Below are 27,908 nucleotides of genomic sequence, written 5' to 3' on the forward strand. Positions count from 1 at the left end.
GCCCCAACCTCTGGCATCATGGAGGAGGAGCATCAGCCAGATGTTTGGTTGCATATTCATACAGGGTTTAATACTGTGAGGAGAGCAGACAGCCACTGGCGAGGAGGAGGAAGAGGAGGATTCAGATGAAAGACTGAAGGAACTTTTCTGCATGTTCTATCTCTGCCTCTGACAGGCATTTTTGGAGTTATCCTGACTTTGTTTCTCTCTTGCTCCCACTCCTCCTCCTCCTCCTCCTCCACGAGTCAGTTTTGGAGTATGTTTAGCTGAGATGTGATTGAAGGGCGACAGTCCAGGCAGATGTGAATCTGGTGAGGGTTGTTGGCACAGGGGAAACAATGGAGGACATCAGATGACAAGCCCGTCTCCATCTCTGAGCGGGCTGCTGCTGCTGCTGCTGCTAAAGGTGGACTGTCATCTGTGTGTGTGTGTGTGTGTGTGTGAGGACGCCGAGTGCATCAGAAGTTGGGCACTTGGCCTCTCCGCCTGCGAGCCATGTCAAAGGTGCTCAAGAACAAAAATGTCTCCTGGGTGAGTACTGCCTCTCTGGGTGGTAGGTGGGGGAGGAGTGGACAGAGGGCTGTTGGTGGTATAAGAGTTCAGTTTGAGTGCTTTTTCGTTTCTGCCAGTCCTATCTTCTGGGGCATTTGTTATCTTTAGCTGTATTTGTTTTTTTTTTTTAAAGAATGAAATATATATATATATATATTAATTTCAACATACACCAGTTTGGTTTCATGCTTATCCAATATACAGTAGCTTTGCTTTGAACCAAAGAAGGAGCATATTTTATAGGCTTAATTCCAGGTAGAAAACTGAGCAGATGAAACCATTGTCTTTGATGGCCCTTTTGCACATCTGCCTTAATGTGTCCAACAGCTGTGCGATTGGAAAGATTCACACCAAAAAGTGAAAATGAACCTCTAATTAATGAGCGCGGAGTGGAGAGGAGCTAGAATGTGTTGCGTTTGCATGACCGCAGTTGAATGAAAATAAGTAAACTTTCAGTTCTGGCCTCTTCCCACCAATAAAGAGTCTTTTTTTTAGGTCAGGGCAGATGTGTGGTTTCTAGCTGTGTGAACACAGTGGAGGCTGAGGTCTGGAGCTGTGCCTGAAATTGTGCGTGCCATCTATCTCTGCCCCGGCAGCCCTGCCCTGCCCTGCTGCCTCCAGCTTGACAGCACACACACACACACACACACATATATAGCCTATATGGTTGTAAGAAGCTTAGGGACAGATGTTTGTTTATTTATGTGTGAGAGCACATGTGCACATGAACACATGTGGTGTGTATGCATGGGGGGGGGGGGGGGGGGGCAATACAGTAGTAACAGGAATGTGAGTTTGACAAAACAATCTCCACTTACTTGTTTATTCTGGAGCTTTCAACTAAATCGCGCAGTCTTCATCTGCAGACTAAGTTTGCTCAAACATCCCATCATTCTTCTTGCATCAATAGTGACTAGAAATATTTAACATTGGTTCCATGACAACTGAGCAAACACAATTTTCTGACAAGGGCTGCCCGATACTGTTGAAAGTTCCCGAACAAGCTAGTAAGTGGACCTTGAGTTGAGTTGTTCTGTCAACTGCTTTATACAGCGAAGACAAGTCAAGCTCAACAAGATGAACTGTTTGTTTTTGTATCAAGTGTCTTCATGTATTTTTTACAGATGTGGCTATTGCTGAAATGAATGTGTCCAGTCTCTTTTAAAGTCACCAGTTATTCAAAGGCATTATCTGTCTCTGTCCTTTAAAAAAACTTATATTTGCTTTATCACAGTTCAAAAACAAGCAAACATCCCATTCTTTAGGAACAGTAAGTCCAAAATATGTTATCTCATGTCTCTTATTGTATCTGGTAGATTCCACTGATTAGTGCTCAAGGTGTTTGCTGTGTCCCAGATTTTTTCCTAACCACATTTCTAAACTTGACTACATGTTTTCCATGTGCAAAATTTTTATTTCATTGTGGTCTATGAACACATCAGTTGAGATAAGATGAGTCGTTGGTAGTGGAGTTTTTAATCATATCACATGGTTTTTATCCTGTCATTGATTTGTAAATGCTGATATTTTCTTTTTTTCTGAGCACTTTTTTTGTTTGTTTCTTTAACGGACCTCAAAGCCAACGTGGATGCAAAGTCCAAAATCTAGAATACATGAAAACTAGGGAAACTCCCTCTGCTGATGAAGCTCATGTCTTATGATCAAAAGCTCCCAAACAGGTATTAAACGGACTTTGGGGTGAAACTGATTCCTCAAGAGTCAGTGAAGGTTGTTTTTTCCGATATGACGTGTTTGTGGTCAGAGAGTGAAAGTAACAGCTTTCACCCCAGGAACTCTGGATCAGTCGGGGGAGGACTGAATGGATATAAGTTAATGTACAGATTGTGTAAATGGCTCAGTGGGTTTGGATTACTGAGAATATTTAAGGCTTCTTTGTGTAGTTCATGAGTAGCTCCTTCAGCAACGCAGGAATGATCAGGCTGCCTTATGTAACATCTTCACTCTGGCGCTCGAGGAGAGCTGGGTCTTGCTGGAGGAGATTTGAGGTGTCATGGAGCAGATTTCGTAAAGCCCTGAGTCTGGTTCAATCCCAGGTCATGGACTAAATGCTGAGACTTTGTGAGAAGAATTGTGTCTTCTCCTCCCAAAGCAGTAGAGATATTGACAAGGACAGGTGTGTGTGTGTGTGTGTGTGTGTGTGTGTGTGTGCGCCTGTGTGTTGCTGTCGCCTGTGTGTAGTGTAGATCCAGATGTGTGTCTGACCCAGAGGTCAGTGTCACAGCTTCCTGCTCCACACTGTCACAGCGCGGCCCAGCTGACTACAGCGCTGCATTTTTTTTTTTTTCATTCTCACTTATGTAACACTCTCATCTGTGTCCCTCAGCTCCCAAAGCTCTCCCTGCTGATTCTGGTACTTCACCGTGTCGCCCATCTGCTGATGTCCGCTGTCCGGGTTACAGGCCACACTGACAAATGGACCTGGCAGTGTTGCTTACCTTTAGACAGCAGTGGAGGGAGTGTTCACATTCTTCATCTTTAGGAATACCACGATGTAGAAACACATGAGGGTAAAGGTCCTGCACGTAAAGCTTTCCTAAAGCAAAAGAATGTATCACAAGTAAAAGTCCTCATTGTTCAGAATACCCCCCCATTCAGAGTGTAATGCAGCACTGCATTTGAGTCACTTCACCCAAGTTACAAAAAACACATTCTTCACTAATTTTTTGGAAAATATAAGAACAAAATAAATCTCATCAATTCCACTTCTCAATAATATTTTCTGCCAGGACTATCTCCTCACATCTTCGTCTAAACTTTGTTTTATAGGTAATTCTGGTGGAAATGAATCCCTTTAATATTAATGAATTTGTTTTGTTTTGTTTTTGCCAAGAAGCAGATTAGATACTTGGTCTAAAACTTACAGCATCAGGCAAATATGTTCCAGCAGACATGATCTTGGTGCTGTCATTGCATCAGAGAAGTAAGTAATGTTGTCTGGACTTTTTTTTCACTCTGAGTTTCTAATTTTGTAGCTGGTGCAGGCGCTTTCAATCAAACTCGCAGGCTAAAATGGACAGAAATACACCATAGCCTATTATCCAAGATGACACGTTTACCTACAAACCTAATCTTCAACCTAATCTTCAGGTAACTATAATAGATTAGCTGTTAACTAAATGCAGTGGAGTAGAAATGTAATATTCTACTCTCAAATATATAAAGATCTTAACCTCAAAGCTGAACTTAATTACAGCACTTCCTGGCCCTGGCCCTGGCCCCCAGTGTCAGCAGAGCCGCACAGTCCGGTGTAATGTGAGGACATGAGAAGAAAAATCCGTGGTGAGCCTCTGTGTGTGGCTGATACTTGGCAAGTGCAGAAGTTTGAAGTAGTGACATAATGACACTGAACCAATGGGGTGAGAGAATATCATGATGGAGCTCTCTGGATGATGAACCCTGGGGCTGATCTGTAGTTGTAGTTTGTAGCTGTAGTAAATCGGGCACACAGAGGAATTACGCACTGCTACCTTTTTAATTTCATCTTTCTATTTTGGAGCCAGGCCATTATAACGCTCCCATTTGTGCAGCCAAAACCCCGCACACACTAATCAGGCATCACACGCACAGAGGACGGAGGCGACCAACTCTGGTCAACAACATTAATGAGACGTTCCTCAATGTTGTGTTATTTGCCAGTCGTGGGCAGCGCGGACGGGTCGGACACCTTCTTTGCGGCTTGAGGTCAGAGTGAGCGGTGTGCAGCGCAACAGATGCCGCGCCGAGAAATAAGCCTTTAATACCCCGAGGACTCGGGAGAGGGTAACAACTCTCAACTCACAATGCAGACTTAAGTGAGACCCCTCACGCAACTCACCCGTGTCTCCGGCGGTGTCCTGTGCGGAGATATCTCACCTTTACGCACGAAGCGGTAAGGACGGTGTTGGTTTTTTGTTTTTTTTTTTTTTTTGGTTAAATTGAACGACATCCTCGGACACATCCACCTGCTTTAGAGGCAAACCCAGTCCCATGGCACACTCGTCTGTGTCCCATTTACTGGAGCCAGGTGAACGATTGATTTGAACAGGTCGTTACAACCGTGGAGTAACACCAGTGGACAACTTCAGTCACCATGCCGCCCAAGAAAAAGGTAAAATTACAAAGATTAATGTGTTTTTCGTGTGGTGTGCGAGTGCGCGTGCGCGTGCGTGTGCGCTGAACAGGAAGGGCAGGAGAATGCACCATCTGTTGCACTGGGCGTTAATCCTTGTGTGAGGCCCTTCCACATCATTGCACTCACTGAAACAGTCACAATGCGCAGGGCAGATAGAGATGCATATCCACATGCTTGCATTCTGCCATGTGTCCCACTGAGAACCACAGGCTTCAGAGACAGTTGCATAACCAATGGCCTGTAAAGATCAGATGGATTAAATCTCTTTTCTTGCCTGTTTCTTTCGCTTCTGACTCTCGGACTTGCTGTGAACTTGGGCTGATGATGTATTCAGGAGATGAAACTGTGCAGTTTGGAGCTTATTTTCACCCCTTGTGTGATGGAAATTTTGCATTGTAGCAGCAGAAAGTGTAGTTAAGTTTCTTTACGCTTGCTGTATGATTTCCTTGAAATACATGCTGATTATGTGAATAGAGCACTCATGATATTGTAATATTTTATTAACCTACCAGTCTTGTTATTTTCTGAAAGAAGTATTTTTCTTTCATTTGGAAAATCAATAGTAATGCTACCTGCAGGGAGGGGGAGAGGATTTTAGTGAGGAAAACCAGTCTTTTATGCTTCTCTTGTATTACCATTACATTCAACTCACCGAGCTAAGCATCCACCTGTCAGTCTTTGTAAAAACCCAGAGGCTTGTTTAACAGCTCTCTGCTGTTCCTGGGATACTTCCAGAATCCTTAAAGACCATAGTAACCATCTGGATGAAAAAATAATCTTCTGTCTTCTGCACAACAAAAAAGATTTTTTTTTTTTTTTTAATTTTAGCTTTCCTTGGCTGCAATTCTTATATCTTAATCCAAATAAAGATGGTAGCCGGAAGTAAGCTTGTGTCCTTTCTTAATGTGGATGAAGGTGAACCAAAATGAATTACATTTTTGATGATGTTACTTGTTATCATTTTGTATTTGCACACAAAACAATGCATTCATAATTTTTAAGTGTCACTTAAACCAAGCAAGAAATATGGCTGTGTCAGAGGAATTGGAGACTCAACTTGGGAAACTATAAGCTGTACAAACTATAAGGGTCTAAGCAAAATGTTCACATTAGTGTCTTTCAGCTCATTTTTTTCAAGCCTGCAGCTTTCCTATTTTAGTCAACTCTCACCGCTCTCGTTTTGGCTGGAGCAAGCATCGGTTTTCAAACTGAAAAACCCACTGTGCGCTAAAGGTGGACAGAAATTAGTGACTAGCTGGTGAACATAGAATAGCTTTTAGCAGCTAAAGTGCCAGATGTTTCTCTCAGGAGTCGATGGAGACCCAAAGCAGCTAAAAGAGAGTGAGTATTGGGGCTGCATCCGCCAGGTGGCCAGAAACAAGCCTCCGAATGAATGCTAATGTTGTTTTGAATTTGCAGGACATGTAAATAACCAGCGTGCTAAAACATTAGCCATCAGACCTGTGGACGGCCTACTGTCTTCAGTTTCAGTCTGCCAGTTAGTGCTGGCCCACTACTTGTTACTCAGAATAGGAAAAGCCTCTTAGTTGTTGTTACTGGGGCATTATATCCAGGTACCTGCTCCTCTTCCGGGCAGGAAGTGGAGCAGTAAGGCGTTTGTGTTTAACCTGACAAGTATCTGCTCAACATTTTCCATATTGCAGAAGACTCACAGAGATGCTAGTTGCAGTGATAGCGGTGGTTTAATAAGCGCCTCAGTGCAAAATGTGAGAAACGATCATAACAGGAATGGTTGGCAAAATGCTTTTTAATAATTCCCCCAGCACACACGCGCACATACCCCTCCTTACACCGACTCTAATCATGTTGCATCACAGCGCTGTGCAGTGCCCGAGAGCGGAGAGACTTGCCCTTTATGTGCTGTAGATGAAACATATCTTAAACAGGAGCCAAGCCAGCTGGGAATTAAGCTGTGTATATGATATTAATGCAGCTATTGTATCTCTATATGATGACTGTCTGGGAGCCTGAGCACATGCAGTCCAAGCAGCAGTGGTGGCTGTCTCTGAGGGGTTTGCATTTGTCTCTCTCTCTCTAAATCCTGGATTGACGCATGCTATCTTAATCTCCTTACTCAGAGACAATCATGACCCAGTGAGAGGGGGAGAGAGAGCCCAGATACACATTGCTTTTCCCCTGTAATGATTTTTTCCAATTTTGTCTTTGGTTCTGCTCATCTTTGAGACAAATCTCTTTTTCTTCTTCACGTTCCTTTAAATGTGCAGATTTCCTCTACAGGAGTAGTTAAACGCCACGAATGAGAGGTGATTAGCTACAAACTTGTATGGAAATGGTAGATGTCACTTTACTCTTGCCTCATTACTTTTACATTCAGGGAAATTATTTAAAAACGTATTGATGATGCTGCTCTAGTTGTGTACTTCGTATAAGAGTTCTTTATTTTCCCCAAAACCAAAAATACAAAAGCAAAAATCTAAACTAATGGAAGCTGCAAATGTTAGCATTTATGGCTAACAAGCTTACGACCAAAACCACAATACAAATGTGAATATTACACGAACATTACAAATCTTGATGTGTAGCAACAGTAACTAAGTGAAGGCGGAGCTTAGCTAACAGTCAATTCATTGAAGTAGATTCCGCTTTTAAACTCTTCCTTTAATTCACAACCACAAACTGGAAACATCAGTAATGAAGCTCAAACCCATATTAACATATCCTATAGGCATAAATTACATCTAGAGCAGTAGAGATTTGCTGTCTCTTTTGATCTGTAATTGGAGATCTAAAGGGCCGTGATGCAGCCTTTAACTCCAGAGATGGAGGCTCATGCCAAAGTAAAGGTGGTGGTGCCAGCGTGGCCATATCTGCTCTATGGTAGCATCAGGCAGGGGGCATGGAGCCAGCCTCCTTCAGACAGATGATGCAAAGCAACTGATTAGACAGGGCTCAGAGAAAACTGGATTGGAACACACACTGCATGCAAATGAACGGGCTGATAATGACCAAGAGATAAAGTAGCAAAGAAGTGATCCACAGAATAACATAAGCAAATGAGCAGCAGCTGAATATGGGGAGAGTGGATTGGAGTCATTGGATAAAATTTCACTGTTCCTCAGGTACAGACGGATCCAGCACAAGAAAATATTTATAGGTGAAAATGAAGAATGAAGAACACCTGGGCTCAGTGCCAGCAGCTCATTGGAGGGCCGACAGGAAATTAGTCACAATTAGATCAGTGACCTGCTCTACAGACAACAATGAACGGTAGTAAAGGGTGTTTGGGAAGCAGGCAGTGTTTTTGTCCTTGCTGATGCACGACTTTATCTATGAAGCTTAACAGCAAGGTTTTAATTAGACTTATTAGTCTTCTGCCCAATAATGTATCTGCAGATCGGCAAGAATATTTTGACGTATTACGTGTGAATATTATATATTATATATTACAGTTTTGATCTTTTTTCCATGAACACTCTTTGATAAAAGATAAAAACGATGACCTCTTTTCAACAGGGCAGACTCACCAACGGGGTCTGATGTAATACTTTATCAATCAAAACCAGCAGATCTACATTGAACTGCTACAGTAGAAAGATATTTTGCAACTGATTGTCACACTTGGATTCAGGTCAAGCAGCAGTCACTTGTGACTTGTGAAAAATATTATTGATTTTTATATATATATATATAAATATATATATATTTGTGTGTGTGTGTATGTATATAGAAAACACGGGACACTGACAGTTGGAAGCAGGCTGGTGTGTTATCTGTACTCTGGTGTATTCTGCCTGACACCTTATGTCCATGTACATCTTTATATACAGACTGGTTGAAACTGAATGTTTAAGTCCTCATGTGAGCACCAACCCATTACTAACCTACTATCATGGTTGTGTGACAGTGTTTGAAACATGACATATCAATAATAATTTGCTGAATGAAATAAGTATCAATCAGCCCTGACTTGGTAGTCAGTCTTTTTTTTTGTGATTTTCACCAACAGCTGAGCTTGAAACAGGTTTATTAGGATTGATAGTTCCGCTGGAGTGATTTACGCTCTGGCTTCAGATTTAAGTTTTGAAAATGTGATCATACCTTTGTCAGTGTTTTATTCTTGCACGTGTCAACATTTATATGAACCTAAATGTACATTTTTACACATGTTCAGATGAGCTTGGCCTCCCCCCTCACTAGTTCAAATTCACCAAAGTTAACCATAAAATTATTCAAATTATTTGATGAAAATCACTTCAGTATCTCAAAATCTTCTTGACCCCAGTGAGTCCATACTGTTCCCCACATAGTTGTCCCTTCGCCTTTGGTTTCAAGATCCTCAACTGCCACAAGGCTGAAGGCATCACAGATCAGGCTCCTAACAACCAAATAACACAACCCACTAAAGCAAGCAGACTTGCACACACACACACACACATCCACCCCCTGTGGTCTGAACCCCGTTCTCCCAGACACTGTGGAGCCATGTGATCACATAGTTCACTTCAACACTGCCGCTTCCATGTGGACTCTGCTCTGATGCTTACTGATGCTGGATCAGTCTGAGCTTTGTGAGAAAGATGCACGTACCATGCAGGGTAAGCAAGCATCTGCTGCTACTGTACTATTAGACCATCTTACTTCCTGTTCCTTTTTTCCCTCTTAAAGTACTTATTATGGCATTCATGCATGCATGCAGGTGTTTGTAGCAGGCCACTTATGAATGAGTAAACACATGACTTTGTGTGTGTGTTAATTCATTTTTGTGAGTAGCATGTAACAGACTTGAATGACAGTTTGACGTTAGATGTTTGACAGTGCGAGAAGTACAGTAGCAATGATGTTGAACGCTGCCAAGCTGACCTAATTATACTCACGTTCTCTGTGGAGGTCTAACTGTCAATTCAATAGCCCTTCAGTGGATCTCCCACTGATTTAGATGTACTGCTCGATTACTGTGTATTTAATCAGTCTGTGAGGACGTAGCAGATTTCACTAAACACATGGAGTTAGAGACTTAGAGCTGGAGATGTGGAGGATGTTTTTTTTTTTTTTTCTCTAATGTGTATTTCTCTGAGGATCATAGCATATAAATTAAAGTATTTTCATCAGTGGGAGTCATTTATGCTTAGGTGGCATATTTCTCTCAATGGTTGCCATGGAAACGGCTCCCCATTCGGTGAGGGGTTGTGCAGCAGGAATGGTATCTTTAGTGACACAAGTGTACAGTATACCAGCTGCTGCAGTGGATAATTTTCACTTGTGCTAAGCTCAGGGTAATTTGCCTGGAAAGGACAGATGGATGGATGGATGGATGGGTGGGTGGATGGATGGATGGATGGATGGATGGATGGATGGATGGGTGGGTGGATGGATGGATGGGTGGGTGGATGGATGGATGGATGGATGGATGGATGGATGGATGGATGGATGGATGGGTGGGTGGATGGATGGATGGATGGGTGGGTGGATGGATGGGTGGATGGATGGGTGGATGGATGGTTTTTCTCTCAGAGATTCCTTCACAGACACTTCCTACCATTTCCACCCAAGTTAGCTAGTTCTCATCCTTGAAGTCTGTTTTCTTATATGTAAAACAGAAGCATGCTGCTTGAAAACAGATAAAGCATAAATCTTTGCTGTGTGTTTATTGTCCAACACATTGGTAGGGCTAAAACACCCACTGTAACTACAGTGAGACGTTAGATGTTTTTTTCTCCCCTCCATTGACTAAGAGAGCAGCAATGAGTCCATTCCTTACTTGACTAACAACATTGCTGCTTAAAGGTGAAATTTATGCTTTGTTTTGAATATTTTTTAACAGTATGTTTCAGTTTTGCAGACTTCAGGGATAAGGAGGACTAACTGGTGGGTCTGGCAAATGTACACTGGGTTAAATTTCACAGCTCCAATAAAACACAGCACACAGCTGCTTCCCTCTCTTACAGTGGATCGGTGGGGGCCATGTTTACTTAGACTGAACTGAGGGAGTATTTAGGAAGTGTGAGTATTATGTGAGGATTCCTTAAGTGTTTTACATCAAGGTCACTGAAATTATTTGAACATGGTTCTCTGCTTCTCTTGTCCTTGGCATCAGTATTTTCTGTGACGGGTTGTGTCTTAGATTGTCTTAGCCAATTTTCTGTGGTCTGAAGCTTATGTGGGAAAGTCAGGTTTCAAGGTTTTTTGCACAGTCAGTCATTATAATAATGATTCCCATAAAATCTACATAGCTGTTTATCTGCATTTTGGTCTAAATATGTTCTTACAAATTGGGACTTTTCTTGTGTACTAAAACAAATCAAACAATAAAGAGGTAAATATGAGAAATTTGGATAAACTGCTGTGAGTTTCTTTAAAGGACCAGTGAGTAGGATTTAGTGGCATCTAGCAGTACTGTTGAAACATGGAGAAACAACATGGCGGGCTGCATGGAAGAGGACCCACTCCTTACGTAGATATGACGTGCTCATTTTTCAAGCTAATGAAACACAATGATTCTTAATTTAAGGTGATTATACACTGATGAAAGAATAATTATGAATATTGTAATCCATTGCAGCTAATAGGTCCCCCTAAATCCTACACACTGGTCCTTTAGAGTTCAGTTTGTCCTCTGGGGAATCGCAGTGCTCCAGGCCAGCCAGCTGGCTCCTGGTGACTCGATGGCTCTGATTATTCCAGTTTAGGGACGGAGTCCATCTCCCCAATCAGATGCTCCTTTCCTAATGTACTCCTCTGGCGTGTGCCTAAAGAGCTGTGTAAACGCTTTTCAGTGGGAAAGGAGTCACCTTCAGGTAGCACACGAGAGAACACAGCTTCACTTGTTCACATCATCCTTGTCCTCCACCTTCCTTTGCCCACCCCCTGAGCCACATAATCACACTAATGGACTGGGATGGCTCTCCAATAGGGAGGGACAGGAAGATTGGCAAAGGGAGAGAAGGATGAAGAGATGGAGATGGAGGGATGATGAAGGAACATTGTGGAGAGTTTAAAAAAAAAAGAAAAAGAAATAGAAAAGTCTTCTTAGAGGAGCCAAAGACATTTATAAAGGTGATGTGGATATAAGAGAGAGGAAATACCATATAGGTCAGCAATTCTGGATATTATTGGTCACTAAAAAGGTAGTTTCATCTACAGTTTCAAGTGTCCGGTGATTTATTAAAACTTTTGTTTTTTTAATGTCACAAAAGGTGCTCTTTGAAATCTGAAGTCTGCAATTAATGATTATTGTCTCTATCAATTAATCTGTCAAGTATTCTATTGATTTAGCATCTTGTCCATAAAATCACAATAAAATGACAATAGTGGAAAATACCCATACTGCATTGCAAGGTGATGTATTCAAAGTGTTTGTGTTTTCCAACCATTAGCCCCAAACTCTAAATATTTCTTTCAGATATCCCAAAGAACAGCATCAAGTCTTCATATTTCAGAAGCTGGAACCAGATAATAATGTTTGCCAATTGACTCAAACAATTAACAATTAAACAAACCTACTTAAATTAACCTGTAAATATTAAACAAAATATTTACAGGTTAATTTCATGTCAAGTGACTAATTAATTAACTGACTTATCTTTTCAGCTCTAAACTCTGAGAAAATAACCTTGTTGATCTGGATTTAAAATGGAAAACAGCCTTCAGATGCCCATCAAAACAGTCCACACTAATGAGATAAGTTAAGAAATGTGAATGATGTTGACATTTCCACACAATAAACTAAGCTAAGGTTTGGATTTTTCTTTTATTAAAAATCCAATTTCAGTAATTCCCTAAATTTTGCTTCCCTTCTCCCAGACAGTAGACGTCTCTAAGTCACCTGCAGAAGTGAGCTCAGCATTGTTTAATAATTCAGCGGGGGCGTTTTGTACTATTGGCTGGGTGACATTGGCTAGCAGAAGAGGCGGGTGCTGTGCGAACAGATGTCTACAACAGTCATGGGTAAACAAAAACCCATGCCTGGGCATAATTCTGCCCCAGGGAGCGCTCCTTCCTCTTCCTCTCTGGTTCCCTCCTCACCATGTTGAATTCTCTGTCTTGACACTGTCTCCACTGCATCCAGATGATTTTCTGTATTCACTAATTACCAAAACTGTCACACCTTGCTAATACATCATGTCCTCATCCTTCTTTTGTCACATTATTTGAGCCCTTAATTGCGTCCAAGGTTAATGTGGTTTTTCAATTTGTAACTGAGCCTTAAGTATTTAGAATTGTGTGTCCATCCTGCAAAGCTCATTACATTTCCATCAGTCCAAAGCTGACATTACCTCAAACCCATGAGTTTTCAGTATTTTTTTGCTACATTATTATTTGAGCACTCATTACTCATGGGTTGGATCACACCCATCTTTTGAACTCTGCCTTTATTTTGATCTCAGCTGAACACCTGTAAAGTTTCATGACTGTATCTTGCACGCTTGTTGTGCTATCGCCATGACAAAATCTGTCCACATGCAGACAGACATACAAACATCTACCAAAGTACTCAAAACTGCCTCTGTTGTAGTTTGCGCTTCAGTAGGTGTATCCATACACACACACACACACACAGAGTCACAAGGTGAAAACCATACCAGCCCTGCTGTCACGGCTGGTAAACACTGTTGTGCCAAAGTACAGCCTCACAGAGCCACTAGCATGACTCTTCAGGTTTGTTCAGACAGAAAAGAAGCAAATTTTTGCCTCATGTCATTTGCACAGATTTAACCACTTGTACACTCCATCATAATTTGCACCATACAGCCAATGTAGCCATTGGGCAGAGTTTAGCTGTGAGCCAGCTAACAAAGGATGTACCTTGTGTGTGTGTGTGTGCGTGTTTGTTTGTGTTTACCTCAGGCCCAGACTAAACTCAGAACTCACGAGAAAATCAGAACACCAGAAAAACACAAGATTTTTTCATTCAAACTGAAACGTTTTCAACTTGCACAAATGTGCCTTTGTGTCAATCTGCGTGGCCCTGGGCAAATTCACTTCACGTCTTCCCATTGACTTTGTTTTACTGCTTCTAAACTTTGTGTCACATTCTGTCTGAACGCACAGTTAGGCTTGTTTCTTGTTTCACCTTTTTCTCTTTCATTCAACACCCTTCACACACTTCGCTTTCTTTGTACATTCTCTTTTTCTCTCACTTCTCTCTCACCCACTGCTTCCTCCCTTCTTCCACCTCTCCATCAGTCCTCTCACTTAATTTCTCAATACAAGCTATTAAACCTGAGTCTGTTGGAGTTGAAGATAGTTCCTTCCTAACTACTGGCCTGTAGTAATGACATGCTGCACTATCCATCATTGTAAAAGTCATAGCGTCTCACTCGTGTCAGGTAGCGCAGTGTGCATTCATTTGGAGTAACGGTGAGAATAGGAGTAGGCGACGGGGTGAAGGAGAGCCAAAGGGAAATTGTTAACTGCTGTTTGAGCATGAGGTTTGAACAGTGAACACCGTCTGGACTGACAATCATATTCACTCAGTGCAGCCTCATGAGCTTCTTTAATGAACATAAAAGAAGCTCCTTCAAACACATCCATCCATCCATCCATCCATCCATCCAGTAGTGATTTTGCTTAAATATTGTAAAAGTCGTTGCATCTGTGACTTGTCTAAACATAACCATAAAAACACTGATCACGCCTTTTATTCTAGAAACAGATACCGTAGGGAAAATGAATGAAATACACTGACACTTGCAGAGACGCTCAGTATCATCATTTCAGCATTATGCCTCCTACAAAACATATTTTCTAATACAAATTAGGTTTATATGAATATAATTTATGAGTAAACATGTGAGTTATAACATTAAATACTGAAGCTAGTAATAAAGTTCCAAGTCATCAGTATGCACAGAATAAAACATTTCACCGTGTGTGTAAACAATTAGAGATCAGATTTGAGAATGCTGACTTTGACACACCAAGGACTCAGGATCACTGTGTTGTTAAAATGCGTCAGACTGAGCAGACTGTCTACAACAGAGAGAGAGCTGATTTGTGACTTTGGGATGCAAGTGTGTATCTTGAGTGCCAGATTGAATGGGGGGGGGGCTGTGCCACCCCCTGGCTATGACACAGAGGGCATTAATTACCATGTCTTTGAGGGGACAATCTAATCTCTGGGACACATGGCACATGAACCTGAGCATCCCAGGAGGGATCTGCTGCAACACCTCTTGACAGTTGAAGGCAGGGGGTTCTGGGAAAGGGAACAGAAAATGAGACGGCATGTCTAGGAGATGTTATTAGCTCATAAGCTTAACGTGTTAAGTGTCTTAAGTGTTAAAGCACTGGCACAACATTATTGATCAAGCCAGTCTTGGATTAAATTAATTTTCAAATCCATCAAGTCATAACTACCATATTCGTGTAAATATAGTCACCAAAAATATTGGTTAGATCTAAGGGCTTTTATCAGCTTTTATCTGGAAACTTTAGCAATTACATTGATAATTGCAAATAACTGATTCTTACTGTGAATCTAAAAGGGCACAGCACCAATTTTTCTCTTGTAGTGACAACACACAGCCTGTATAACACCTGTATAATGTTGTCTGTGGCTCTGGATGAACTCAGTCTAGTCTGAGAAATGTACTCATGTGACTCACATGAATTATCTTGGCATGGGCTTCATGCTTTTCAAAGAAACTGGGGGCCTGGAGTTTGAAAGATGTGGATGTTTACCAGACGGGGAGGATTTAACTTGGAAGACTAACAAGCTTTATTTTTGGAAAGTGTAGAATCCAGTGTTTGGGGTAATTCATAGTGTGGACTTAAAGCCAAGGCAGCCTACTCACTGCTGCTTTCATTTTTCAGTCAGTTTCTTATCTATTTTTATCTGTATCTTTCAAGTCTCCATACTTTATGCCGTGAAGTGCAATATTAAATTGCCGGAGAACTCAGTTAAATAATTGATAAGGAAAATGTTTTCTTCTCTGGCCTGGGTTGTCTGGAGCTAAATCAGAATCTAAATGCATTAGTCTCATTATTTTGGAGTTTTTGAGTTGTCTTCTTTATTTAGGCTATTTATTTTTTTTTTGAGTTCAGACTGTACTTAGGTTGTCTTCAGGCACCACCTTGGGTTGTTGCAACAATTTGATCTTTTATATCATATCTATTTTAGGCAATTCTATTTACGATTCCAAAATCGTGTAATTGTTTATGTAAATTCTCATTCTCATATTTTCTTATGTTTATTTTGTAAATTATTATCACTGCCCTCTTAACAAGGCTTGGCTGGTTAACTGAACAATGTAGTGGTCCCAACCCTTGTTTAACACAGTCGATCGTATAGGGCTGCAACTAATGATTATATTTTGCCCATCACAATTACCAGTACCCAAGGTGATGTCTTCAAATTTCTTGTTTAAAATGTAAACATATTTTAAAATATTCAGTTTATTATTATGGATCACAAAGAAAAGCAGGAAATCTTCACCTTTTGGAAACTGGAACCATCAAACCTTCAGCATTTGAGCTTGAAAAAATTACTTTAATTATTAATTTAACAATGAATTGATTATCAAAGTAGTACAAATAGACCACACTGCTGAATCAGTCTATAACACACTGCAGTGCATAACCAGCGTAGTTGATTAACCTGTCATTACTCTGTCTCTCTTCTGCAGGGAGAGCGTCAGGATTCGGATGTCGTTGAGGAAAGAAACGCCCAGGTGCAGCTGGAGAAGGCCAAGGTACTTTCTCACTGTTGCATCATGGCCTCAACCCGACCCGACCTGACCTGACCCGACCCACCACAGACTAATTTTTCAGAGAGGCTGCTCTCAAGGACATGATTACATCACAGACAGGAAACACAGACACCAGGACATTGGATTAGCGGAGCAATATTTTGCTATTAAAATGAGTCATTGTGGGCTTCATCCTTGTCAACCCTTTATGTCTGGACAAGGATAATAGTGAAGGATATTGATTATTTTTAATGAGTGCAGTGATGTGCCACTTGTCTTAAATACTTAACTAGATTGTTTTTTGCTTTATTTGTTTTGCTTTTAGGCTTTTAGTAGAACACAAAGAGTATGAAGTACACCAGGTCAAAAAAAAGTACATATTCCACTTATTCACAGATATATTCCTATTAATCATCAAGTGAAATTCAAAGTTGCACCATAGTCACAAAATATCGTGGCCCAAGAAAAAAATTAAATAGTATAAGTTAAGGCCACTATTGAGTATAGCTTCTTATAGTGGGGTGGGGGGGGGGGTGTCCACTTGTGTTTTTCTCTAGATATAATGACCACGAAGAGCGTTACACACAAAGACATCAAAATTTCACCACTCATATCAAACTCTTCACCTCTCTTTGCCTTTTAAGCAGCACCTGCAGCTGATACACGTCCCAATGAATATTGAATTAAATCCTCCCCCACAGATTTAATGTGCTCCCACTGGTGCTTTGTAATTAAGGCGGCAAACACACTCGGCCCGTCCCCTGCTGACCCCACAGCCTCTCCCACAGCCTCATCTTTCCAAAGTGGAGTAATTAGCGGCTTGATCGGCGTGCCGCTGACATTTGACTCTGATAGGATTACAGCACCAACAGGCATTCAATCAGAAGGAAGCGTGCAGAAGCTACTGTGCAGCAAACAGGAAGATGCAGCTGGCTTTTTTTTTCACAGCAGACATTGTGACTTGTCATAGCAGGAAAAGCACAGGTGTTGCTAACAACAGACGGGCAGACATTAACAATGGCTTAGTTCGATTCAAGTGTCCCAGTAAGTCATGACTGTGACTGAGTCAGCATGTGCGACACCAGGATCGTGAAACTGAAGCAGCCAAATGAAGCTCATCAGTTTTATTATTTATACCCGTGCTTTTGCCTCTGATTACATGTTCCTGTGTGTGTTGCAAAAGATTCAATACATTTAAAAACAATAAGTGACTGTGGCGTCCATTAGTAACAACATTTTGTTCTGAACACCTGTCCTATGTTCCCAGTACAAGCCGGTGGCATTCGCTGTGCGTTGCAACTTCTCGTACACTCCAGCAGACGACGACAACGTCCCCGTGCCGGGCCAGGCTGTCACCTTTGAGGCCAGAGACTTCCTACATGTCAAAGAGGTTTCAAACAAACAAACACAAACAACATTTGTATTAAAGTGCAGGTGGATACGCAGTACAGCAGATAACAAAGCTGTAAAACGCAGTTACACAGGTGCTGGATTCAGTTATTAACATTGTCAGAGTGAAGAATGTGAACCATGTCTGGGAATCAAGCCTTAAATTTAGACTGATGTTTTTTTTTTTTTTGTATGTTTGTTTTAAATTTCCAGAAGTTTAACAACGACTGGTGGATTGGGAGGCCGGTGAAGGAGGATGGTGTGGTGGGCTTCATCCCCAGTCCAGTCAATCTGGAAACCATTCTCATCAGAAGAGAAGTCCAAGCGAGGAAAGCTGCCAAGGCCTTAGCCAAGTATGTACATCGTGCTGCTCTTTCCACTGGATTCAGAACAGGAGGGTTTTATACCAGCGCACGAACCTAGGGAACTGTGCTGCCTTATCCTGTCATGCTAATCATAATTGGCACAGTAGGTATACAAACAAAAGATCATTACAAAGTGACGTGCAGAGGATTATATAATACTTTTTGCATTCAGAAGATGCTCTGTGAAAATTTCTGGAAATTAGTCAAACTACATTTTGACTACAAAGGTGAAATCAGTGTGAAAAGGCCCAGCGCAGGAATTCTTCTGTGGATAGAAGCAAAATATAAAAAGATATTTCAAAAATATTTTTTTTAAAAAGAAACAACATAAAGATATAAGATGTAAAAAATATAACAAGTGAAAGAAACTATTAAAAACTGGGGTCATTTAAATTCTGCATTAATTTAACTGACAAAGATCTTTTTAAACAATCATATTTGGCCCCTTATTCAGAAAGGGACCCAGGTCAGTTTTAATAAAGGATTTGAAAGATGATGGGACCATACCAGTGATTTTACATGTTTTTGTTGTATTTTAATAAATTCCTTTGGCTTTCTAGCCTTTGCTTTCCATACATTTCAACTTGCTGTAAAATCAGCTTTGACAGATGCGGAACTTGTTAGAGACAGAAAATCTAAAAGTGGGAATCCTTTGGTCAGTCAGTGGTTTGTTTTTACTCTAATCAGCCCAGTAGGCAAGAAGATCCACAACACACTGCCAGATTTTGACTTGACCTAGTTAGGCTGACAGAAACACATCTAGGGGACCTTGGAAGTTCGGCTTTGGTGGCAACTGTATGTGTGGAATCACTTGAAGGGATTTACTCTCTAAGCTTTATATGTCTTTGTCTCATAAGTAGATATACAGATATACTGAAAGCACAAAATCTTTTACTGAATAGACAGAAAGTGCTCTATTTTCAAGTGTTGGAAATTAGACTGTAAAGAGGGCTCTGTTTATGACTGAGAAAGATGAAACGTGAGCTAATTCTGGACTTTTCTCTCATTTCAGCAAAGCTGCAAATCAAGCAGCTCAAGATATGAACTCAAAGAAATACACTCCTCCATCACAAGGCCAGTGTGTGCTAAATTGTGTAAAAAGATTCTTTGATGTTAGTTTTAACAACTCGTGAGTTAACATCTCTTTCTTATCCTTTCCTATGAACAGCCAATCAGCAAGTGAAAAAGAAACCGGTAAGTGGCTGAAAGTTTATTGCTGTGTTGACATTGTCTTCCGTCCCATTGTCTCTCAATATAAAGTCCTCATCATAAGTGTTTTCCATATCAGTCTTTAAACAGATGCATGTAGAGCGTGGAGCTTTAGGCATGTGATAACAGGTGGTCACATACTGGGGCAGTTTGTGGCCCCTGTCCACTGAGGAAGACCATGATGTGTTGTTGAAGGCTCCAACAAAAAGCTTTGAGTGGAGTCTATGTAAAGAAGTGAAGGAAAAGTAGAGCAGTTTTATGCTGAACTAATTAAGCTTTCACAGAGCAGTGGGTGTTCAAACTTATCTATATTGCCTTAAACGTCAGTTTCACGTTTGCTTTTCAGTTAATGTGGATGTGTCAGTATAATGTGACATATCTCACAAGTGAAAACATCTGTAAAGTTAAACCACCTTTCCTGCACCATGATGAATTTATCTAAAGCATATGTTACTGAACTTCATTCCGCATCTATGCTTTTAACTTATGAGGCCTGCAAATAACAATTATTTTCATCACCTAAAGAAATCTGCTTATTTTGCTCTTTATTAATCAATTAATCATTTTGTCAATAAAACTTGATAAAATTGTGAAAAATGCACATTATAATTCCCCACTGCACACGATGATGAATTCAAATGGAGGAAAATGTGCAGCGTTTACCATCAAATATGACAAACAACTAATGTTTAACTGACATGATTAATCAGTGATCAAAATAACAGTAATAACCAATTAATTCTCTGTTAATTGATTAATCAACTACTCATTTCTGCTCCATTGTTTGGTTCAAGAGTGATGTGGATACAGCCATAGTTCTGCACCTGTATATGGTGTGAATGAACAAAGACTGGGATCCGTGACTAAAGGCCTGTGTGAAACACAGTTGAAGTTGTGTTGATCATCCTGCATCAAACACAGAGGTTGTGTATGGAAGATAAGATCCATGATCCATCTGCTGCAGCTGATCCTTGTGTGCTATGTTTTAGACATTGATCACATTCAGTTAAGAGTTTGGGTGAACTAGAAACATATGACTGGTTTAATTAATTTCTCTAACATTTTCAAATTTCAAGAAATAACTCATGTTCATTTAATACAATAACACAGCCAGGGACACCAAATGTGGAAAGATGATTGATCCAAAGAATCCAAATAAAAAATGTGTGTGGAGAGTATTGACTGAGGCTGTCAAATAAAGTCTTAGTGCTCTTTTAGTGATTGTTGCTGGCAGTTGTTACTTTATCTAATACACTAAATAAATGCTGGGTTTTTTTGTGTATCTGTAGGGGGAGCAGGTGGCTATGTATGATGTAGTGCCTACAATGCGTCCTGTGGTTCTAATGGGACCATCACTGAAGGGCTTAGAGGTGAGTCTGCCTCGCACACACAGACGCTGTAACTCTGAGAAGATGTAGTTTTTCAAATAAATTTGTATTGTTAGTATTATAATTATATTAAGATTATATAATTAGAATTTTGTATTGAACAAGTTTTATTTAAAATCCATGTTTTCTGTGTAATTCCAGGTAACAGATATGATGCAAAAAGCACTATTTGACTTTTTAAAACATCGATTTGAAGGCAGGTAAGTTCTGATTTAATTCTTCCGTGTCCCACCTTTTATGTGCAAATAAAACATAATGAAAATCACTACTGTGTAATAATGCTTATTGCTTTGGTTCCTCTCCAGAATTACTATCACACGGGTCACAGCAGACATCTCTCTGGCTAAACGCTCCATCCTCAACAACCCTGGCAAAAAGGCCTTAATGGACCGGTCCAACACCCGCTCCAATTTAGGTAAACGGCTTTATCATATTATATATTATATTATATGTTACTGGTCGTTGTGAATCATCTCTGGCACCTCTTTTATCTGTTTGTACACCCAGATGGTTGGGGTTTGCCTCATCAGGACAATTTAGATCGTATCACAGCAAATAACACTAAATTGATTTTTAAAATAACTTCTTGTAATTGTGGTAGCCCTCTGGCATTCATTGTATTGTCCCCTGTGGCAAACCTCACCCACTTGGAACTCTAATTAGGTTAAAACAAGCAAGTGATACCATCTGACCCAGGTGTGGAATTAATGTGTCAGACCTGCACTTTTTCCTTATCTTACTGAAACACTGTGCAGTTAATGTTGACAAGACTTTCTTGTAGCTTAGAATGTCTTTGTCCCAGTGACACTGTACAGTAGGCTAGTCTAAATGCCCCCCTTGGTTAGAGGAAGAAAGAATAGGTGTAGAACAGAAAGGGGATAAGATTTACTTGGTTTTCTCTACTCTTGTCTTTCTCATTGCTCTCTCATCCCAGATGCTGCCGGTATGTATGACTGAAAGCACTGGTAGTCCATGTGTGTTTGAATACTCCACCTTCCTTCCTTTCTTCCTTTCATTACCTCATATCAGCACCAGCAGCCACTGATAAGACACTGATTCATGTGTAAATATACACAGGTACTGACTTTACAACTCATGGAAAGTAGACTGAACTCGGATCAAGATGATCTGTTTTAGTTGGTTGATAAATACGTCATGTGTAATTTGCTGTTATTTGTGAGTGTGAACATTTCTCAAAGGACTGAAAAATCCACAGCCTCCTCCGTGCCCCGCTTTCTTGCTGTCCCTCTAGTGGCCAAACTTTGAATTACTCCTCCCTTGAGTGTAATTCATCCTAGGTGTCTTGATGGATTAGTTACACAGGAACATACAAATACAACACCTTATCAGGTGGTCTCATGAAGTAGGCAGTCTAATCTGAGTAAGTTGCCGACAGGTTTATGTACTTTTTTGCTTGTTTGTTTCAGAAATCGTTCATCAGAAACATGAATATGACAAACTTTTTTGTTCTTGTTTTGTTCAATTCATTATTATAAACATGGATGAAATCCCAAATGTCCTTTACGTTACAAAACCAACTTGTAACTTCACTGACAAAACAATCTCACCACAAGTTCCAGCTTCTGCTGCAGAGTATTGGGTGATATGTCTGAATGTTCCTGAGAAACAAGTAAATGGACCTTGTGCTAGAAATTATTGTCAGCTACTGTTTCCACGGTCAAAAATGAATTTTCTCAACATAATTTCAAAATAGAATATTTTAGATGTAATGCTTTTTCTGCATATTTGATTTGAATAGAGAAAAACACCATCATTTCAGCTTCTTGCTAATGCAGAAAAATGTTTAAAAAGTATACATTACATACAATATTTATAATATCACTCAAAATTAAATGCAATGGCACAATGTGGGTGTTCCAAATGAATGATCGGTTAATGATCGTTATATAAAATTACTGTTAAAGGCTACAGGTCAATAATCTAAATACATCCTCATAAGTTACCTGAGATATGGCTTCTTGTTCTACTTCTGAACACGGAAATGAACAGTGCACAACTGATGGCTTTACAAGGACCTTAGGTGTTAACATCATTGCTTTTGCTGTCTGCTTTTGCAGCCCAGATCCAGGGGGAGGTGGAGCGTATCTTTGAGCTCGCCCGCAGCCTGCAGCTGGTGGTTCTAGATGCAGACACAGTCAACCACCCTCTCCAGGTGTCCAAGACCTCCCTGGCTCCAATCCTGGTCTATGTCAAGATCTCCTCACCAAAGGTAAGCTTCACCAGAGAGCGACTCAATGTTAGATAAAGTGTGTTTTCCTAAAAGTGAGCCGCACCTTCTTTTGGACGGACTGCTCCTCAGCTCTCTCAGTATTTTGGATTGCATGTGTATCGTAAAGCTGTAACACTGTAACCATCTTCCTTTCTCTGCTTCTTCGACCTCCTCCCTCTCTTCTCCCATGTGGTGTAGGTGTTAACCAGACTGATCAAGACAAGAGGGAAGTCTCAGACCAAACACCTTAATGTGCAGCTGGTGGCAGCAGACAAGCTCGCCCAATGTCCTCCGGTGAGTGCCATCCAGTGGCCACTGCGGGAGATTGATGCAGTCGCAGTTACTGAATGTTGAATGAGTGTATGGGATGATATTGTGTCATATTATGTTATGTAATGTCAGTTGTTGTCTAGAGGTATGCATTGAGCTTTCTTTCTGTAGTTGAAGTTGTGAAACTGGTTATAACAGACCATAAACTGGTGGTCCCTTGACTTTTATGCAGAACCATAGCTGCTGTTGACAACTATAATGACGACTATAAGGTTGTGTTTTTCTGGGAATTTGGAGGACGTAGCAGCTTGAGGATTTCAGTATTTTTATACACAGTCTACTTGAGTTTTACAACTGTTAAGCCCACAAAAAATACTACTAAAGGTGGGGGGCATTTAGATTTTCATGTAGGGAAACAAAACTCACAGTAAATGAGTTTTGTAAATGAGTAAATTTTACATCTTATAAATTGAATACACAGTCAAATTCAGCACATTTCTCTCTGATGCCCTTGTTTTTCGGATGATCGTATTTCCTGACATCTCCTTATCTGAATCTCATTACAAGACAGAATCACAGACTTGCTCAATTACCAGAAAAGAATAATTTTTAAAGCCCACCCACACTTCTGCCACACTACCCGTGCTGTCACTCATTATATTAAAAAATAAAATACTCCAAGTTACAGTTAGTTCTGTCTTGTTTTCCTTCTTTTGGTCTTTTACTTATTCTTGTCCCTTTTTTTGTTTTCCTGTAGGAAATGTTTGATGTCATCTTAGATGAAAACCAGCTAACAGACGCCTGTGAGCACATCGCTGATTACCTGGAGTCCTACTGGAGAGCCACTCATCCACCAGAAATGGAGCCTACCAATGCACTGGTGGCCCATCTGGCCGGGAATACACTGCCCACCAATCCTTCAGGAATATCGGTACATCAGACACAGATACCTGCTGAATATTAGGGAAAAAAACTATGTACACAATAAAGTAATAGAATATAATATCATTTTCAGAGATTTCATACCGTCATCTCATTTCATCCCACTCATCTCATTTGTGCTGAATGCATTGTAATTATGATTTCAGTGGGAAGAGAAATGTTTAATGACAGAAATGCATCTGTATCTGTTTCCATTTTTTCATCTAACATTTCCATTTCACTTCATTTCTTCTCATCCTACTCCACTGGAAAGTTGCTGAAATGAGATAGGTCTACCTCTGGTGAGTGAGATGCCTTCAAATTCTACTGTAGCTGCATTTTCACCAGTCCAGTGAAAGTACAGTGATGGAGATCAGTTACAGTAGCACCTTCTTTAGAAATAAGCGAAACAGGATATGTATCTATCATCTGAAAGAACTGATTTTCTGTTTACAAAATTCCAAGAGGCGTAAATATGGGTATTATTCACCACTCTTCAAATTGTGTAGGTGTTAACCAGACTGATCAAGACTAGAAGGAAATGTCAGACCAAACAGTTGATTGCCAAACTGATCCCCAAAGAATTTATCACAGGGCCTGACTGAATATTCAGTAAATACCCATAAACAAAAAATAACAGTGTGAGCTGTCTTACATTAAAGTGTTCCTCCCCCTGTTGCTATAACATTAACTTGTCATAAGTTTTTTTGTCTGCTAATCAGCATAAGTAAATGATGTTAATATATTGTAACTTTTTGGTTAAGTAGCTGTCTTAGTACATTTAGTGAAAATAGTCTAAATAAATAGTAGTTGCAGAGAAGCCTGAGGCAGCTTGTGTGTCTGTCTCTGTGTGAGAAGTTGCACTGACAGTTCAAAGGTCCCATGATAAAACTGAGTATTATCATCCAAGAAAATTCAAATTGTCTCTGGTGTGACTGCCAATACAGACACATGGGGGCCAGCTGCCTCCATAACAGCAGCTGTGAGTGTGTGTATTTCTGTGTGTGTGTGCATGCGTGCGTGTGTGTGTATTTGTCTTTATGTGAATGTACTTGAACATACAAAAGTGTAATTGCTTTAAATTTGAAGACATAATGTAGGTATCGCAAATACATGGTGTGACTAGTCAGGTGACGTTATGTTGCATTTTTTTTTTGGTCCCAGGATGAGCAGAAAAACAAAAAGTCAGCAGCCCCCAAGAGGAAGGGTTCCCATGAGAACCACCTAGACCAGGACCCCCCTTCAGCCCAGGCTCAGGAGCAGAGGGCTGAGGAGGGCCAAAGAGAGGAGGAAGAGCAGCTCCTGAGGACTGAACCAAAGAGACCCCAGCACACCCACCACCATCACCATCACCACCACCACCGCCGGATGGAGCACCACAGCCACGCCCAGCACAGCCAAACACCCAGTGGCATGGAAGTACAGACGAGTAGGGATTATAGCCAGAGGCTTCCCCGCAGGCATCTGCCTGAGGAGAGGGAGGAGGAGGTGGAGGATCTGGTGGAGGAGGACGAGGAGGAGGTGCGCTATAACCACCGGGGCCATAACCATCACCATCATAACAGCAACCACCATCATCACCACCACCACCGTCAGCATCACCGTGGAAACAGCCAACCACATGTCGAAGAAGACTATGAGCAGGAGCACAATGAACGCAATCGGCAGCACAGGCATCACCAGCATATTCCACCACGGGCGCAACACACGGACCACTATCCTGTACACAATCATCACAACTACCACCACCACCACCACGGCAGAGACAGAGAGAGAGAGAGAGACAGAGAGAGAGACAGAGACAGAGACTGTGACAGGGACAGACACAGGGACAGGGACAGAGACCGAGATAGGGATCGAGGCAGAGATAGAGACAGAGATGCAAGACAATGGCACAGAGATTCCTATATCCACTCATGACTGTTGTTTTTGCTGTGGGTTGGTGCATGGTTTTATGCTGCTCAAGTTAAAATGCACTAATAGACAGGGCAGAGTGTGTCATCTTTGTGGAAACATTTCTCCTCATACTGTTTTTACCCTCTGCCACCTGCACACACTCTTTCTTATTCTTTACTAACAGCAGCTTTAGTACTTGTAGGATACCTTTTTTTTTTCTGAATTATTTTTCATCTAATTCATATTGCTTGGGGTGTATCTTTGCACATTGGTCAAGATTAATCTGCATCTGTTCGCTCATGCTGTTCTAAAGTCGGGCTGCATTTAGCAGTTATTTTCATTGTCAGTTAATCTGTCATGTTTTCCTGATTGATCGTTTTATAAATAAAATGTCAGAAAGCTGTGAAAAACTGAAATTTCCCACCCAGTGTGACATCAAATATGTTGTTTCCAAGAGTCCAAAACCCAAAGATATTCAGTTTACTGTCACGTAAGACGAAGACAAACATTACACCCACACACTGGAGAACCTGGAACCAGCAAATGTTGGGTATTCTTGCTTTAAAAATAACTAAAATGATTATTCAGTTATCAGAATCATTAATGATTCATTTTCTCTTGGTTGATTAATTGACTCATTGTTAGAGCTTTATTCTAAAGTTTGTAATTTTGTATTGGTTATGCAAATGTGTGGTAGCTGAGAACCTCCATCACTGCAATAGTTTTATTTTACTAACTGAGATCACAAGTTAATTTTCTTGTTATCTCATGATAAAAATGTAGTTTTGGTTGAATAACAGGACAATTGTTGAGAGAAACAAAAGGTCAATTTCTGAGATATCACTAGTTAATAAAAATAATCAGTAGATATTTTAATAGTTGTTTTGTTAGAATTTTTCTGCACTGGTTATCTGGTTTCAGCTTCTCAACTGTGAGCATTTGTTGCATTTTCTCAGTGTATATCATTATGAATTGTGTATCTTTGTTTTGGACTATTGGTCGTATAAAACAAGCAGTCTGAAGACATCACCTTGGCCTCTGAGAAACTATGATGAGTATTTTTTCACTATTGTTGACATTTTATGCACTAAATAATGAAATGATTAATCAAGAAAGTAGTTGGCAGATATGAATATGAAAATAATCAAGAGTTGCAACCCAAAACAGGTTATCAGGTAATTAACTCATATTCTCGAGCTAACAGGATAACAGAAAATCATTGAATCAACATCTGTTCTTGGCTTGGCGTTTTTTGACTTCCGTCTCTACAAAGTTACACATTGGGATCTTTTGTCTAATGAAATGGTCAAATAACTGTGGGGATCAACTGATTTGTGCGTTTCAGTCTCACATCTTACTCTGCCCCCATGTATTTAAAATCAGATACATATCTTCAGAAGCCAACGGTTTATTTTAAACATTGGTACTGAAAGTCAAACTATTTTTCTACTTGATTCTAAAGGGAAGTCATACTTTGCTTCCTACTTTTTAAAATGGTGTTCAAGCATATTTATTGCATTTGTTCTGTCTGGAAGCATGAATAACCTTTTGGTGACACTGACCTGTACTATATGCTGGATACTCTATGCATCTTCTTGTGATAAAAAATATATTGCTTGAATACAATCTCTATGCATTTGTACATACTTCATAATTGCCTTGTTAGTAAATGTAAGGAGAACCAGAGAGCCTGTTGCACTGTCTGGTAGAACTTGACCTACTGTGTATGATTGCGAGTTCCTTTCAGTATTATTATTTTTTGGTTATTTTTGTTTTGTACAGCATTCAGAAGTTAATTTTGACGGGTATGCATTCTATTGTTGAAAATCATTAAAATGTAAAACAAGTGACATTTTAGGTGACATTTCATTTGAAGATACCTGCCTT

General features: G+C 40.4%; 1 protein-coding gene across 2 annotated transcripts; it reads left to right on the top strand.

The window, feature by feature from the left end:
- The first annotated feature begins 3,336 nt into the window (after positions 1 to 3,336).
- On the top strand, positions 3,337 to 27,868 carry cacnb2b (calcium channel, voltage-dependent, beta 2b). 2 transcript variants are annotated; one of them, XM_071492883.1, is made up of 14 exons: positions 3,337 to 4,660; positions 16,291 to 16,356; positions 17,621 to 17,743; positions 17,956 to 18,095; positions 19,120 to 19,181; positions 19,276 to 19,301; positions 20,606 to 20,686; positions 20,846 to 20,904; positions 21,010 to 21,119; positions 22,783 to 22,934; positions 23,133 to 23,228; positions 23,962 to 24,135; positions 24,400 to 24,427; positions 25,290 to 25,429. In XM_071492883.1, exons 1-13 carry the CDS (start codon positions 4,643 to 4,645, stop codon positions 24,409 to 24,411), a joined length of 1,119 nt encoding a protein of 372 aa, XP_071348984.1. In that variant the 5' UTR covers positions 3,337 to 4,642; the 3' UTR covers positions 24,412 to 24,427; positions 25,290 to 25,429. The 2 variants fall into 2 exon arrangements, with proteins under 2 accessions (XP_071348984.1, XP_071348983.1); XM_071492882.1 differs by lacking the exon at positions 24,400 to 24,427 and having other exon boundaries at positions 3,339 to 4,660; positions 25,290 to 27,868.
- Positions 27,869 to 27,908: the final 40 nt, after the last annotated feature.

The sequence above is a fragment of the Trachinotus anak genome, unplaced genomic scaffold, assembly GCF_046630095.1.
Source record: "Trachinotus anak isolate AG129_WGS33_773 ecotype Australia unplaced genomic scaffold, CSIRO_AGI_Tana_v1 ptg000012l, whole genome shotgun sequence".
Taxonomy (NCBI): domain Eukaryota; kingdom Metazoa; phylum Chordata; class Actinopteri; order Carangiformes; family Carangidae; genus Trachinotus; species Trachinotus anak.

Excerpts from the sequence above, each read along its gene's own strand:
- cacnb2b (XM_071492882.1), top strand. Across the intron at positions 23,229-23,961 it reads AGCTCGCCCAATGTCCTCCG|GAAATGTTTGATGTCATCTT; the intron begins GTGAGTGCCATC and ends GTTTTCCTGTAG. Across the intron at positions 24,136-25,289 it reads CCAATCCTTCAGGAATATCG|GATGAGCAGAAAAACAAAAA; the intron begins GTACATCAGACA and ends TTTTGGTCCCAG.